This window comes from Pygocentrus nattereri, chromosome 23 (assembly GCF_015220715.1).
Source record: "Pygocentrus nattereri isolate fPygNat1 chromosome 23, fPygNat1.pri, whole genome shotgun sequence".
In the NCBI taxonomy this organism is placed as follows: Eukaryota; Metazoa; Chordata; class Actinopteri; order Characiformes; family Serrasalmidae; genus Pygocentrus; species Pygocentrus nattereri.
In genome coordinates, this window is record NC_051233.1 from 22,547,045 (window position 1) to 22,559,548 (window position 12,504).

A 12,504-nucleotide genomic window follows, 5' to 3' on the forward strand; every position below is an offset into this window, starting at 1 on the left:
GAACCCGGTCGTAAGCCTTCTCCAAATCCCCAAAACACATGTAGACTGGGTTGGCAAACTCCCATGCCCCCCTCAACAATCCACGAGTGCGTGAAAATCTGGTCCATTGTTCCACGGCTGGGACGGAATCTGCACTGTTCCTCCTCAATCTGAGGTTCAACTATTGGTCAGAGTCCCCAACTATTGGACTCCTGTGAGGGAGGCACGTCTCCCGGATTAAGGTGTTCTTCGAAGTGCTCCTTCCACAGACCGACAATATCCTCATTTGAAGTAAGAGTTTCTCTACCCTTGCCGATTACAGCTTGGGCGCAGCCACCCCGACCACTCCTGAGTTGCCGGACAGTTGTCCAGAACCTCCTTGAAGCTGACCGAAAGTCTTTTTCCATGACTTCGCCAAACTCCTCCCACGCCCTGGATTTTGCTTCTGCCACCGTTTCGGCTGCCACCTTTTTCGCCTGTCGGTACCTCTCTGCTGAGTCAGAGGTCCTTTGGGCCATCCAGTCCCTAAATGCCTCTTTTTTCAATTTGACGGCCTCCCTCACCACTGGTGTCCACCAGGGGGTTCTTGGGTTACTGTCCCGATAGGCACCCACAAGCTTTTGGCCACAGCTATGCCCGGCAGACAATGGAGGTTTTGAACAGGGTCCATTCAGACTCCATGTCCCCTACCTCCCCCGGGACATGAGAAAAGCTCTCCTGGAGGTGGGAGATGAAACCATTCTGAACAGGGGCCTCCAACAGTTGTTCCCAGCACACCCTCACTATTTGCTTGGGCCTACCAGGTTTGACCATCAGTCTTCCCTGCCATCTGATCCAACTCACCACCACATGGTGATCAGTTGACAGCTCAGCACCTCTCTTTACCCAAGTGCCCAGAACATATGGTCCCAAGTCAGATGAAACGACAACAAAGTCGATCATTGACATCTGACCCAAGGAGCTCTGGTACCATGTACACTTATGAATATCCTTGTGTTCGAACTTGGTGTTCGTTATGGACAATCCATGCCTGGCACAGAAGTCCAATAACAATTCACCATTCGGGTTTAGATTGGGCAGGCCGGTCTTCCCAATCACGCCTCTCCAGGTCTCTCAGTCATTGCCAACATGAGCATTGAAGTCTCTCAGTAAGACTATGGAGTCTGTAGGGGGGACCCTTTCCAGAACCCTGTCCACTCGCTCCAAGAGCGCAGAATACTCTGACATGTTGTTTGGTGCATAAGCACACGCAACAGTCAGTGTTTCCCTCTCTGTGATTTTATTTCGCATTGAGGCAACCCTCTCGTCCACCGGGACTCGTGAGTATCCCCATTCCCGCCCGGCGCCTCTCACCCTGTGCAACCCCTGAGTAGGAGAGGGACCAACCCCTATCAAGGAGCTTGGTTCCAGAGCCGACACTGTGGGTGGAGGTGAGCCCAACTATATCTAGTTGGTACCTCTCAACCTCCCGCACAAGCTCCGGCTCCCTTCCCCCCCAGTGAGGTTACATTCCACGTGCCAAGAGCCAGTTTCTGCCGCAAGGGCCTAGGCCGCCTGCAATCTCCCACTGCCTGCGCACTATTCAGTTAAACAGTTTTCTTTATACAAAACACAATTCTAGCAGTGGGGAAAACCTCGGGACATTCCATACTTGTTCTCTGTGGTATCCAGGCAGATATGGCTAAGTGAGCTCTCCTACCAGTTAGGACTTCAAAAACTAAAGTCAAATGTGTTAGATTAACCACAAGCATTACAAAGTGACACTGGAGTCAATCATTCATATTTTGATTCCTATTAGCAAGGATCAGTAACATCACTCTAGGCCTTCTGTAAGTTCTAGATATGGCACTGACTGAATACAAGCAGCAGCTGAATCAGTAGATTGTTAAAAACGAAGAGCATTAGCAGCAGCTCTGTGCCAGGGCTCTCTACTCAAAGAGTCACTGTGAAACTTCTGCAAGGTAAACTATATGCTAACATGTCTGTCACAAGCTTCAAGTGATATATGTAATATTTAGTAAAAGCGGTCTGTGAAGAATGTTTGCATTTAAGAATAATCTATCCCAGCTTAAACACTGCAGCAGTTACATTCCATCCATACATACATACCAGCGCATCTGGCACCAACAACCATGCCACGTTCAAAGTCACTTAAATCACCTTTCTTTCCCATTCTGATGCTCGGAATTGCACTTCAGCAAGTTGTCTTGACCACCTCTACATGCCTAAATGCATTGAGTTGCGGCCATGTGATTGGCTGATTAGTTATTGTGTTAACAAGCCACTGAATATATATACACACACATACATTATATATCATATCTGGAGATAAGTTGCAGCAGCAGTAGCCCCGTAAAACTCAGGGTAAAGCTGTTTTTCTTTCTAGGGTAAAATCAATGAAACAGCCAGTCAGGATTTGAGTCTTATGTCAGATCTAGCAGTCTACACGACTAGGGTAATATAAAAGCTTCCTCTTTGCATAAATAATGGAGTATATTAGGGAGCCAAAGTGTGAACACATGCTAAAGCACAAGAGACTCGGATTTTACAGCCATTATAATGTACGCCCTTCAAATGCCCAGACGCTGATGTGGGTATTCCACTTTTTAACGCCTCGTTTCCTCAGGGCTACTTCTGGGGCCACGGTTATTGAGTAACAGTAATTAACAACCGCAGGGTAACAGTCCTGACCATCTCCTCTGGGACCAAGAAAAGATGGGGGAGCCAGGCACACAGGGGGTCTCTGAGTGGTGCCAGGGTTCTTTGCCACCTCCCTCTGCTAGAGCTAATGGAGCCAGTCACTGCCAATCACCCTCCACCAATCTCATAGGCCATTTCCAACAGTGGAAAGGGTGCAAGTGCAAGTTACCAGAAAAGAAGCAAGCTAATGACATGCTAATAATGACACGGGGGCAGAAAGCAATCTCAAAATCAACGCTTGGCAGATAATGAGGCAAAGCAGCCATTCCTGGCCCAGTGACCATGTCTAATGACACTCGGGAACCGTGAATGGCAAGGTAACTTCTGCAGCAGTCTGCATTTTCTCTGTGGAAATGCTAGAGACCTGCTAAAACATCAGTTCAGATTAAACTACATGAAAACTAGGGCTGTCATTTTTGACTATACTAGTAATCAAGTAATCTGCGATTGTTTTGATGAATAATCAGAGTAATTAGAAGCTAAAGGCCAAACAGTAAACATTTCAAAACACATTATAGGAAAAACAAATAGAATTAGAATGCCTCAGCAAAAAATCCATTAAAAATTATCAATGGGAGTGTCTGTCTCATTTGAAAGCACTGTGCATCTGTGATTGCATTTGAAATTATCCACAAAAACAATCAATCTGCAGCCTGTACAACTGCATGAAAGGCACAGCCTACAGGGTATTTGTTAGATTATAAATTACAGTATCAAAGACCTCCAGGCATTGTTTTGAAATGTTACTATGCTGATTACATTTTAGGGAAATGAACACATTTGCAGGGTTCGCACCACACAGTGGTGTAACTGAATTTCCTTCTGATGGAGTACATTGGTACACTTCTGTAACAGATTAGTCGATTACTGAAATAATCAGCCCTAACCATGGATCATGAGCCACTGTGAACTGCTTCACTTCAGTGACAGGCATCTTTCACTGGTTAGATGGGCAAAAAGTAATGAGCAACAGGGAAAATGAAAAGGAAAATTAGGCTCGCTGAAGCTCGGCACCATCGATGTGCATCAATTAACTTTGACTCCACCTGATCACACAGATAAATATAGCCACCGTTCTGTCAATCCATTCACAGTAAAAAAAAAATTTTTTTAAATCCTGCGTCATGGTTAAATTCACCGATTTTCAACAGCCAGTGAAAGTAGCACCAGGAGGACTTTTAGACCATGTGACTGCAATCCTCTGATTTGGCAGAGCAAAATCTTACCTAGCTCCAAGCTTCCAGAGTACATGAGGTTCTGCAGAGCCGACATCCTGCCAGCCGGCCTTTAGAATGACCCTAATATCTGAACTCTAACAACGGATAAGGTTACTTTTCCAAAACCTGTTTCATGCTTAGATAAGCTAAATATGATTCACATATAGGTCATGACTAGGGCTTGACCATTGTAAAACTTTAACGGAGCTCAAAATTCTGATTCTCATTGACTGATATAACAATATTAAGGCTGCAAAAAATGTAATTTGATATTTGAGAATTCGTATGATATAATAAACTAATAAGCAGTCGGCTTAAATATAAAAAACTAACAGTAAGTGATAATAAGCATGCAGATGCTGCTGCATCATTTAACCAGATTGCCATTTTAACATGCTAGTTCCAGGTCAAGCAGATGAATATTCCAGTTACTAACATTAGAAAAGTAACATGAGTTTTAGTGATTTTTGTAAGGATAACTTTAGCTCAAACTGACAAATCACTTACAATGTGAACTCAATGTGTCCTAAGAGAGAAGTTCGATTTGTCCGAGAACCAGCATGAAGGGAATACTTCCGTTTACTGACCGTTACGATGCTTCGAACGAACACCAGTTTTCATTTCCACTGAAGATAGCACTGTGCTTCTGTGGAAAGCTAATACAGACTTCAGTTTAGGAAATTGCTAAACTACCTGTTTTTTTTTTTCTTTCGCTATCTCCTCACATTGGTATGAGACCATGTGAACTGCTGCCCTCTTCTTCTGTAAACTCAGTCTAGGCTGGACATCACTTTTCCAATGTAAATGGAAAAACTGATACCAGGAATATTTGTTGTCAGTTTTACTGTCCATAGTACTGATAAAGTTGAATAACTGTTTTTAAAGTAGTCCATAATTTTATATTGTCAAAAATGCTCCAGTAGTTATACTATAGCTGCAGTAGGTAGGACTGAGAGTTTGAAGTTAGCTTGAAAATTTAAACCATTATGAATTTTCCAAATCCAAGCACATTATACTTGCATATTTGAGAAAATTCATCTCACTTGTCATGCCTCTGTGGTATACAGGCCTCTATTAGCACATATTTTTCTCAGCATATTAAATACTAAATAAAAAACTTCACAAACAAATGTACTGTCCTGGACTTATTGGGGCCAGCTCTATATATAAAATGAATATAGTAGGGTCAGGAATGAGGCTTACTGGCCTTCCTGGCAGTTTTTTTTCCTTCCATAAATTAGTTTTTTCTTTTAGCAGTTTTCTTATTGGATTAAGCTTTCTTTGTGCTGTAACGTTTTAGGTTAGGTCTGGATGATCTGTAAACAATGAAAAGCCATGATGGATGGTGGACAGCGGTAATGCAGGGGTTACAGCTCCGCAGCCTTATAAGAAGCAGGGAACGATGCGCTGTGTAATGTGACACCATCTATAAAAATGTCGTTCTTCTGTCAGTTTGGACCAGACAGGATAGCCATCACTGCCCCCACACATATATGAGCCTTAGGTACCCAAAACCCAATGCCTGAACATTGTTACAAGATAATCAAATGTTATTAACAGAGGGAGATGCTTATAATATTTTGGCCCATCAGTGTGTTTTGCTATTTTAATCATGATGGTGCCTTAATCAGTTCATCCTCTATTGCTGTAGTAAAGATGAGCAGATAGTGACCATTAAATTATTAGTATAATAAAGATAAGGGAGTCTAGAACCATACAAATTCCCAGAAACAAGTGATTTATCAGTTAACATATTGGTCAAGACCTATTAAATGACAACAGATGTAGTCTGGGAGAACTGCTACTGTAGTTCTGCAGCGGTTAAGCAGTCCATCTTTGCTTTATCCTGTTCGTTATAAAACAGGAGAAGGACAAGAACATTAATGTAGTCTAAACACACTCTGCAGAAAATGTCATACATAAACCAGAGACATCTCCTCCACCATCTATGGTTATTTTCCCCGCTGTGTTTACCTCACCCTATGAGTCACCACAAACGCATTAATCTATTGCAGTCACTGAAACTCCGCCAGTCAGGCCAGACAGTAGCTCAGGCAGCCAACAGAGATGGCAGCTGCTAAGGTGGTCCCTCCCTAGCTGGGGCAAAACAGGAAGAATTAGTTATTTTGTTTGGTGAAAGGTGTGGTGAGGTGTTAGCCCTGGAGGGGGGGATAATCCCTCCAATAATGCCACTCAGCATGAGAAACCCAACACATAGATATACACAAAATTCACATGAGGTAAAGCTAGCATCCCAAATGTGCCTCTCTAGCATCATATTCATGGATATGCACAGAGGAGGATCAGTACACACAGGACCTTTACAATCCAACAGCAACATAATCTGGAGTCAGAGATTAGAGGACAAATAACATGTGATTAGCCAAGCACACACACACAGTCACAGGGTGTTCTCTTTACTATCTATCCCAAAAACATTTTGCAGCTATAAAATGACATCAGAGCTTTTGGCCCACAGGGAAAGCTGAACTATTTCAGCCCAGACACCAAATACTAGTTGTAGAACAGCCCTCTGATAACCTTTACCTCCTCATGTTATCCATCAACCAGCAACATAACTAAAAGTAAACTTATGCATAGGGTTGTTCCAATCTAATTTCTTGCCAGTCCTTTATTAACTGGGGGCCACAGAAGAGTGCTAAATAGGTCATAAAATTTCCAGAAGTCATTTTGTAAATTTATTAAATCTGCTTCGTCCATATCTAAAAATACAGTGGATAAAAATAGATGTCATGAAACATTAATGAAATTTAATACAAGGGCCAACCAGTTACAACTTAAGGCCATCTAACATCCACTTAAGTTATTTGTAACAGACTTCTGAAGTCATGCATTGTTCTGTAGTCAGCATCGTGCCCATATTAGCAACTACGAGGTCTAAGACGGATTTCTATATGGCAAAAATTAACAGGGGTTATGTACCCTTGGTACATGAAAAGGTTCTAAACCTGATACCTTTTGTATTACATACATGTTTTTACCTGCTATTCACAAAGGGGGCTTTAGACTAGGGGCCTTCGAACTGTTGCTTTGTTATTGTGTATTCTGTTATTGATCATTTACTCATGCACAGAAAAAAAAATGACACACGGTATTGAGTCAATGCAGCTTAGAAAAATAATGCGGTATATGGTACAATTATGTTCCAGTAAAGGTACTAAAGTGACAGCATTTGTGCTCTGAAAGGTACAAAGGGTCATTCCAACAAAGTGGAAGCACAAACAATCAATTGTTTGGAGACTGAGACCAACTGATTAAACAAATAGAATCAGGGGTGCTCATGCATGTTTAAAAATGAAAGCCTTCAGCGAGACCAGCGCTTCAAAGGAAAAGATTGGACATGCCTGTTTTAGTAAACTGTACTAAAATGTACTTTAGAATGAACCAAGTACCGATCTAATGTTTGACGGAGTTAAACCAATCCAATTCAGATATGACATGCTAGCTGCCAACTACTTTAAAATACTTGTTTTTTTGGCCTTTTTTAAGAGCGCTAACATTTTATGCCATTTTGAGAACCCTGTTGTTGTATTTCAAGTTGCTCTAATGAGCAAAGTAGCCCATTTCTTTTTCTAGGCATGTATAACAGCCACACACTCACTTCCTACACAAAACTGTTTTGATGCAAGATGGCTAGCTTAATAGAGGTCAAAACACTTGTATTTTACCACTTTAAAAAGTTTCATGCTGCAGACATTTAAAATTGCTTTTTAACTTCTGAGATTTGTCTCACACCCACAAGTTTAGAATAATTTAGTTAATCATTCAGTTTATGTCATCTCTACAACCCTAGTATAAATAGTGCACAATGGAGTAAAACAGCCTTTGTAGAAGACCAGACCAGAATGTAGTCATGCATAGTCAATACAAATAGATCAACACTGTGACTTGAATGGCTAACACCACTCCTTCACACCAGAGGAGAAATGCCCATTACACAGTTCAGCTGCTTTTCTTACCTTGGCTTTACCAGTGCTTTGGAGGATGTGCACCAGGGCGCAGGCGATTTCCTCCTTGTTCTTGACACTGATGGCAGGTTCCAGGATGGAGCAGAGCAGCATGTAGTTGTTAGTGGTGTATTCAGCAAACTCTTTGTACAGCTCCATGGGCAGGATGTTCATGCTTTGGTAGCGGGCCTTAATGCGGATCATGGGGCCTGCCGCCTTCCCTTTGCCTGGGTTGGGTGTGCTAACGGGGTACCACTTCTCAACCAGCTGCCTGTTAGTCACAGTCTCTACGGGGATGTTCACCAATCCCACATAATTGTTCTTGTCCTTTTTCTTCTTCTTGTCCGAGTCTCTGTAGACGTGAACGGTGATGTTTTGGACAGCAGGGAGGTTGGTGAACTCAAAGTGCTCACCCCAGAAGACATTGTCTGCCTTTAGCTTGCAGGTGGTGCGGGCGTATAGGGCGTCGTCCAGGCACAGCTCACAAAAGTACTTTTTCTTGGCCGGCAGGTCTTTCGCTTCAATGACCCACAGCCGGAGTGTGTTCTCCACCCGCCTGCTGTTGTCCTGGAAACAGGAGAGGAAAAGAAGTGAGGAAAAGAAGTGAGGTCGCTGGACCGATAAAGCATGAGGGTAGGGCAGTAAAAGATTATTACTGTATGAGTATGACATCTAAAACGGCTACCGATGCAGATACGGCTGGCTGTTTGACCTGGCAATTAAATAACCTTCCGTTTCAGGTCAGCTGCTCCTGCCTGGCAATTAAGACGGTTTCTGTTATAGATCACTTCATGTCCTTTGCTACAAAGGCCAGGCGAAGGAGTCATACATATCACATGACATCATTTGGCAGTTAAAGTCATTCACTGCTGCATGGTGAGAAAGATGGCTCCAATAGAAAAAGGAGGCTATCATTCCTGCATGAAGCCAAGTGGTTTAATCTGTGATGGACCTCCAACCAACCTCACAGCAGGGGTAGGCAGTACACCTACATTTATTTTTATCTTGATACATTACGTCATATAGCATATTGTATACACCACATTAAATGATCAACAAAGAAGGTATCGTTAGGCACAGTTAAGTGAATGACCGTTTGCGAAACAGTGAATAAAAATTATTGTACTGTGTGTTTATTTATGGCACTAATATATTTTAACATGGTTAAAAGCTACACGCATTGTATGTTGCTATGATAGAATTTCCAACTGTAGTCCTGTCATTCAAAAACAGCTTTTAAATGGGAAGTCCCACTGTTGGGTGCCTTGACAAAACCAGTTATTTCCAGCTATTTCCTCGTATTGAAATTGCAACAAGAGAGCACAATTTTAAAATTGTAAGAGCTGCAATTCTGTAAACATTATAGCCTACATTATCAACAATACTGTCTTAAGTTTTAAGAGGAGAAATGTAACTTTCTAGCAAAAGACTTATGAACTGCCTGGTAATAAGGTACACAAAACCTCCATGTGTTGTAACATAACAACTACAGCTTACTGTAGTCCACAGACTACATTCAAGAGTCCAGCCTTCTTGGCAAAAAAACAGGCCTGGACCTCAATTTATAGAAAACAATGACGATGTAAATCGCAGTTGCTATTTTTGTCAGAAAAATCAGAATATTTTTTCCAAATTGTGCAGCCCATCCTTCAGCACACTATGCCAGACAGTTCCACTATGTTGGACAGGCTACAGTCACAGAGACATTGGAACCATTTACTGTATACATGTTATATACAATATACACATGTGATTTTCATGTTCAGGTTCAAGTAAACTCTGCATTGACATTGTAAAATGTAGTAAATACATGAATATGAGGAAGCTCATTTTATTCAGTCATACAGCTACACAAAATGCTCTGCTTTTAAGGCCTTAGAACACCAAGCCACTCCTGACTGTAGGCTGTTGCCTTAATTTAAGCTCACAGTGGATCCATTTCTGTAAATGGTGCAGGTATATGGAATCTGCATGGTCTAAACTAGATGTAGGGATCGTTTACAACCCTCTGGGATGCAGTATAACACACTTTTAATTATTCAGTATATATGTCATTTAATTATTCATTATATACACAAATAAACAGGTCTCATCAAGCTCTGGGGATAAAAAAATAAAGGGAAGCCTGCACATGCTTTTTCCAGATAATGTAAATGTATTGGTTTGGTCTTCACAGGCGATTTGTCTAATGGTCTTTAGGGGGCAGTGGAAGTTTCTACCCTCTGCAGTCTTCTGCGGAATATCTTGTATGATTAGACAGTTTGAAGGTAAATGCAAGATTCATTAGCTCGTGCAGTTAAATGCTGAAAACCAATGAAAATGCATGTTTTAATGAGCCTATGTAGCCTAGGTTTGCTTAGACCCTTGAAAGTTAGCCAGCAGTGGGATCATTCAGGACTTTTCTGCTGTCATGTCAAATATTTAGCACATTTTACCAAATATCTCTATGACAAACAAAATGATTATCAGTGATTAATTATTTTAATCGTTTGACAACATTACTTTTTTTTTTTTATACATATGGCACTACTGGTGTTGGATGCTGCACAATGTGTATTGTGAAAATGTCTATGTATCTCATGGTTATATATTTTGGTCATATCACCTATCTGCTGTAGGTAGATTTGTGACAGAACTACTATATATTCATATCTTTTTAGTTAAGATAAGAAAACTTTATTGCCCGTTAGATTTGCATAAAATGGACATTTGTCTTTGGCAATCCGCCACAGAAATACATTCTTAGACACATAAAACACTTAAAAACATTTAAGCAACAGTGCACATGAACTATGTAGGGTGTTACTTGTCACCTGAAAGCTACGGTTAAGATCAGCATCCAAGCAAGTGGCAAATTTCACTATATCCTGAACATACAAGACTGAAAAATCTATTAAATAAGGAGCACACAACTGTGGTGCTGTACGGCTGGTGTCCAGTACAGGTTGGTAGCTTCACTGCTCAAAACACTCCCACTAAACCTGGCAATCAACAGATAAGTTGACTCAGGTGTGTTTGAGCAGGTGAATCACCTAACTGTGCTGGACACCAGTCCTCCAGACATAGAGGTGTGCACCCCTGAACTAAATTATAGAGACACCAGTTACTGCATTAGGAGCCTTCATTATCTTTCCTCTTGACTTGCATGCAGAAAAATGTGCCCACAAGCTGCCACACATACATACAAACAAACAAACAAAAACAGGGAGTGGAAGGCCCCAGTTTTGTAAGCTGGATTTTAGTTATTGCATTATAACACACTCCTTATATAGACCCAAACTGCCTCCTCTTCCAGTTCCTAATGAAAGAACGAACAGCAATATTCTCCTTTCAACATAAGTACCAGCATCTGCCTGTGAGTACCGTTTGTTTACTGCTGAGCATTCTAAAACCTGAAGGCAGGGCAGAGCCGGGAAACCCATCAGGTAATTAAAATTTACAACTGAATGATGGAGGGATCTCCACCACATCCGGAGACAAGCTGTCAAAGAGGTAAAGAAACCATTGGATACGACCAGCTCTTTTTTTTAAAGAACTAATTAGTTGTTAATTTGTTAAATAATAAAAGATGAGGGTGGGGTGAGCTGTCTTACTGCCATCATTTCTTGGCGTGCTTTAAGGAGCCATATGTTTTGCGGCTCCCATGTCTGAGCAATGGTTTAATTAGAGAGCAGAAAAAAAAAAAATATCCGTCCTCATTTCAAGCACTCAGAAAAACTTCTCACCATCGTTCCCATTGCTTTCTGTATATCCTGATGAAACAGATGTCTTATTAAGCGATCAAACCCAGGATGTGCCCAGGTGTGTCAGATGTGACCTCCACACAGATGTGTAAGAGGTAACCCCAGCTAAATGCAGGTGACTTTACCTTGTTTGGGTGGACAGCTCGTCTTAGGTTCTCCATCCATTTGTCCCTTTCGGCGGCTGAGCGACACGAGAAGCACTTGCTGCCTGTTGAGGTGATCACCTGCAGGGGATTGTACGGCTATCAGTCCTTTACTTGGTCTCATTATAATTCAATCACTCAATTATGAAAATATTAAAGGCAAGCAAGTACAGTCACATGCAAACATGATGATGATATTGTTGATATTCTAAGTAAAAGTTAACATTATGGGTGCCCAAACCTTTGCTTGCCAATGGATTTGATGGGCAATTCTTTTATTTATTGTTGCATTAGTTATGCTTATAACTCACATCAACTTTCTAGTTGATAATGTACTTTTATCAGATGTAAGACTGAAATACACAGCACATTATGAAAGGATTAATCACATCAACACAAAGACAAACAACAGTGTTTTAACAGACATCTCATATTTGATGCAAACCCAATAACCTCATCTAACAAACCCACTAAAGGGATGATGACAGAGTGATACAATTCCATAAAAATAATTTATACACATTAAAAACCAGTTGCAGTGGACTACATGGGTGTGCGTGGGTGTCTACCTCAAAGCAGTAGTCCTGGCCCAGGATGGAGCTGTGTACGGGCTTGATAAAGACCTCCTCCTCCATACTGAGGTCCAGAGCTTCCACTGCACTACTCGGACTAAGCAATGACTCGTGAGAGCGTGACTCTTTCAGTCTCGGCATCAGATGAGATCTGAGAATGAAATGGAGAGAGAGTGTCAGAG

General features: G+C 41.5%; 1 protein-coding gene across 14 annotated transcripts in view; it reads right to left on the minus strand.

The window, feature by feature from the left end:
- The window catches only part of dab2ipb (DAB2 interacting protein b), a 250,907-nt gene that overhangs the window by 50,155 nt on the left and 188,248 nt on the right, over positions 1-12,504 (minus strand). For all 14 annotated transcript variants that reach the window (XM_037533218.1, XM_037533219.1, XM_037533222.1 and 11 more), the window contains 3 exons: positions 12,320-12,473; positions 11,733-11,831; positions 7,877-8,431 (listed from right to left, as the gene is read on the minus strand). In XM_037533218.1, the coding sequence (XP_037389115.1) occupies positions 7,877-8,431; positions 11,733-11,831; positions 12,320-12,473 (808 nt within the window). The remainder of the gene's footprint in view (positions 1-7,876; positions 8,432-11,732; positions 11,832-12,319; positions 12,474-12,504) is intronic.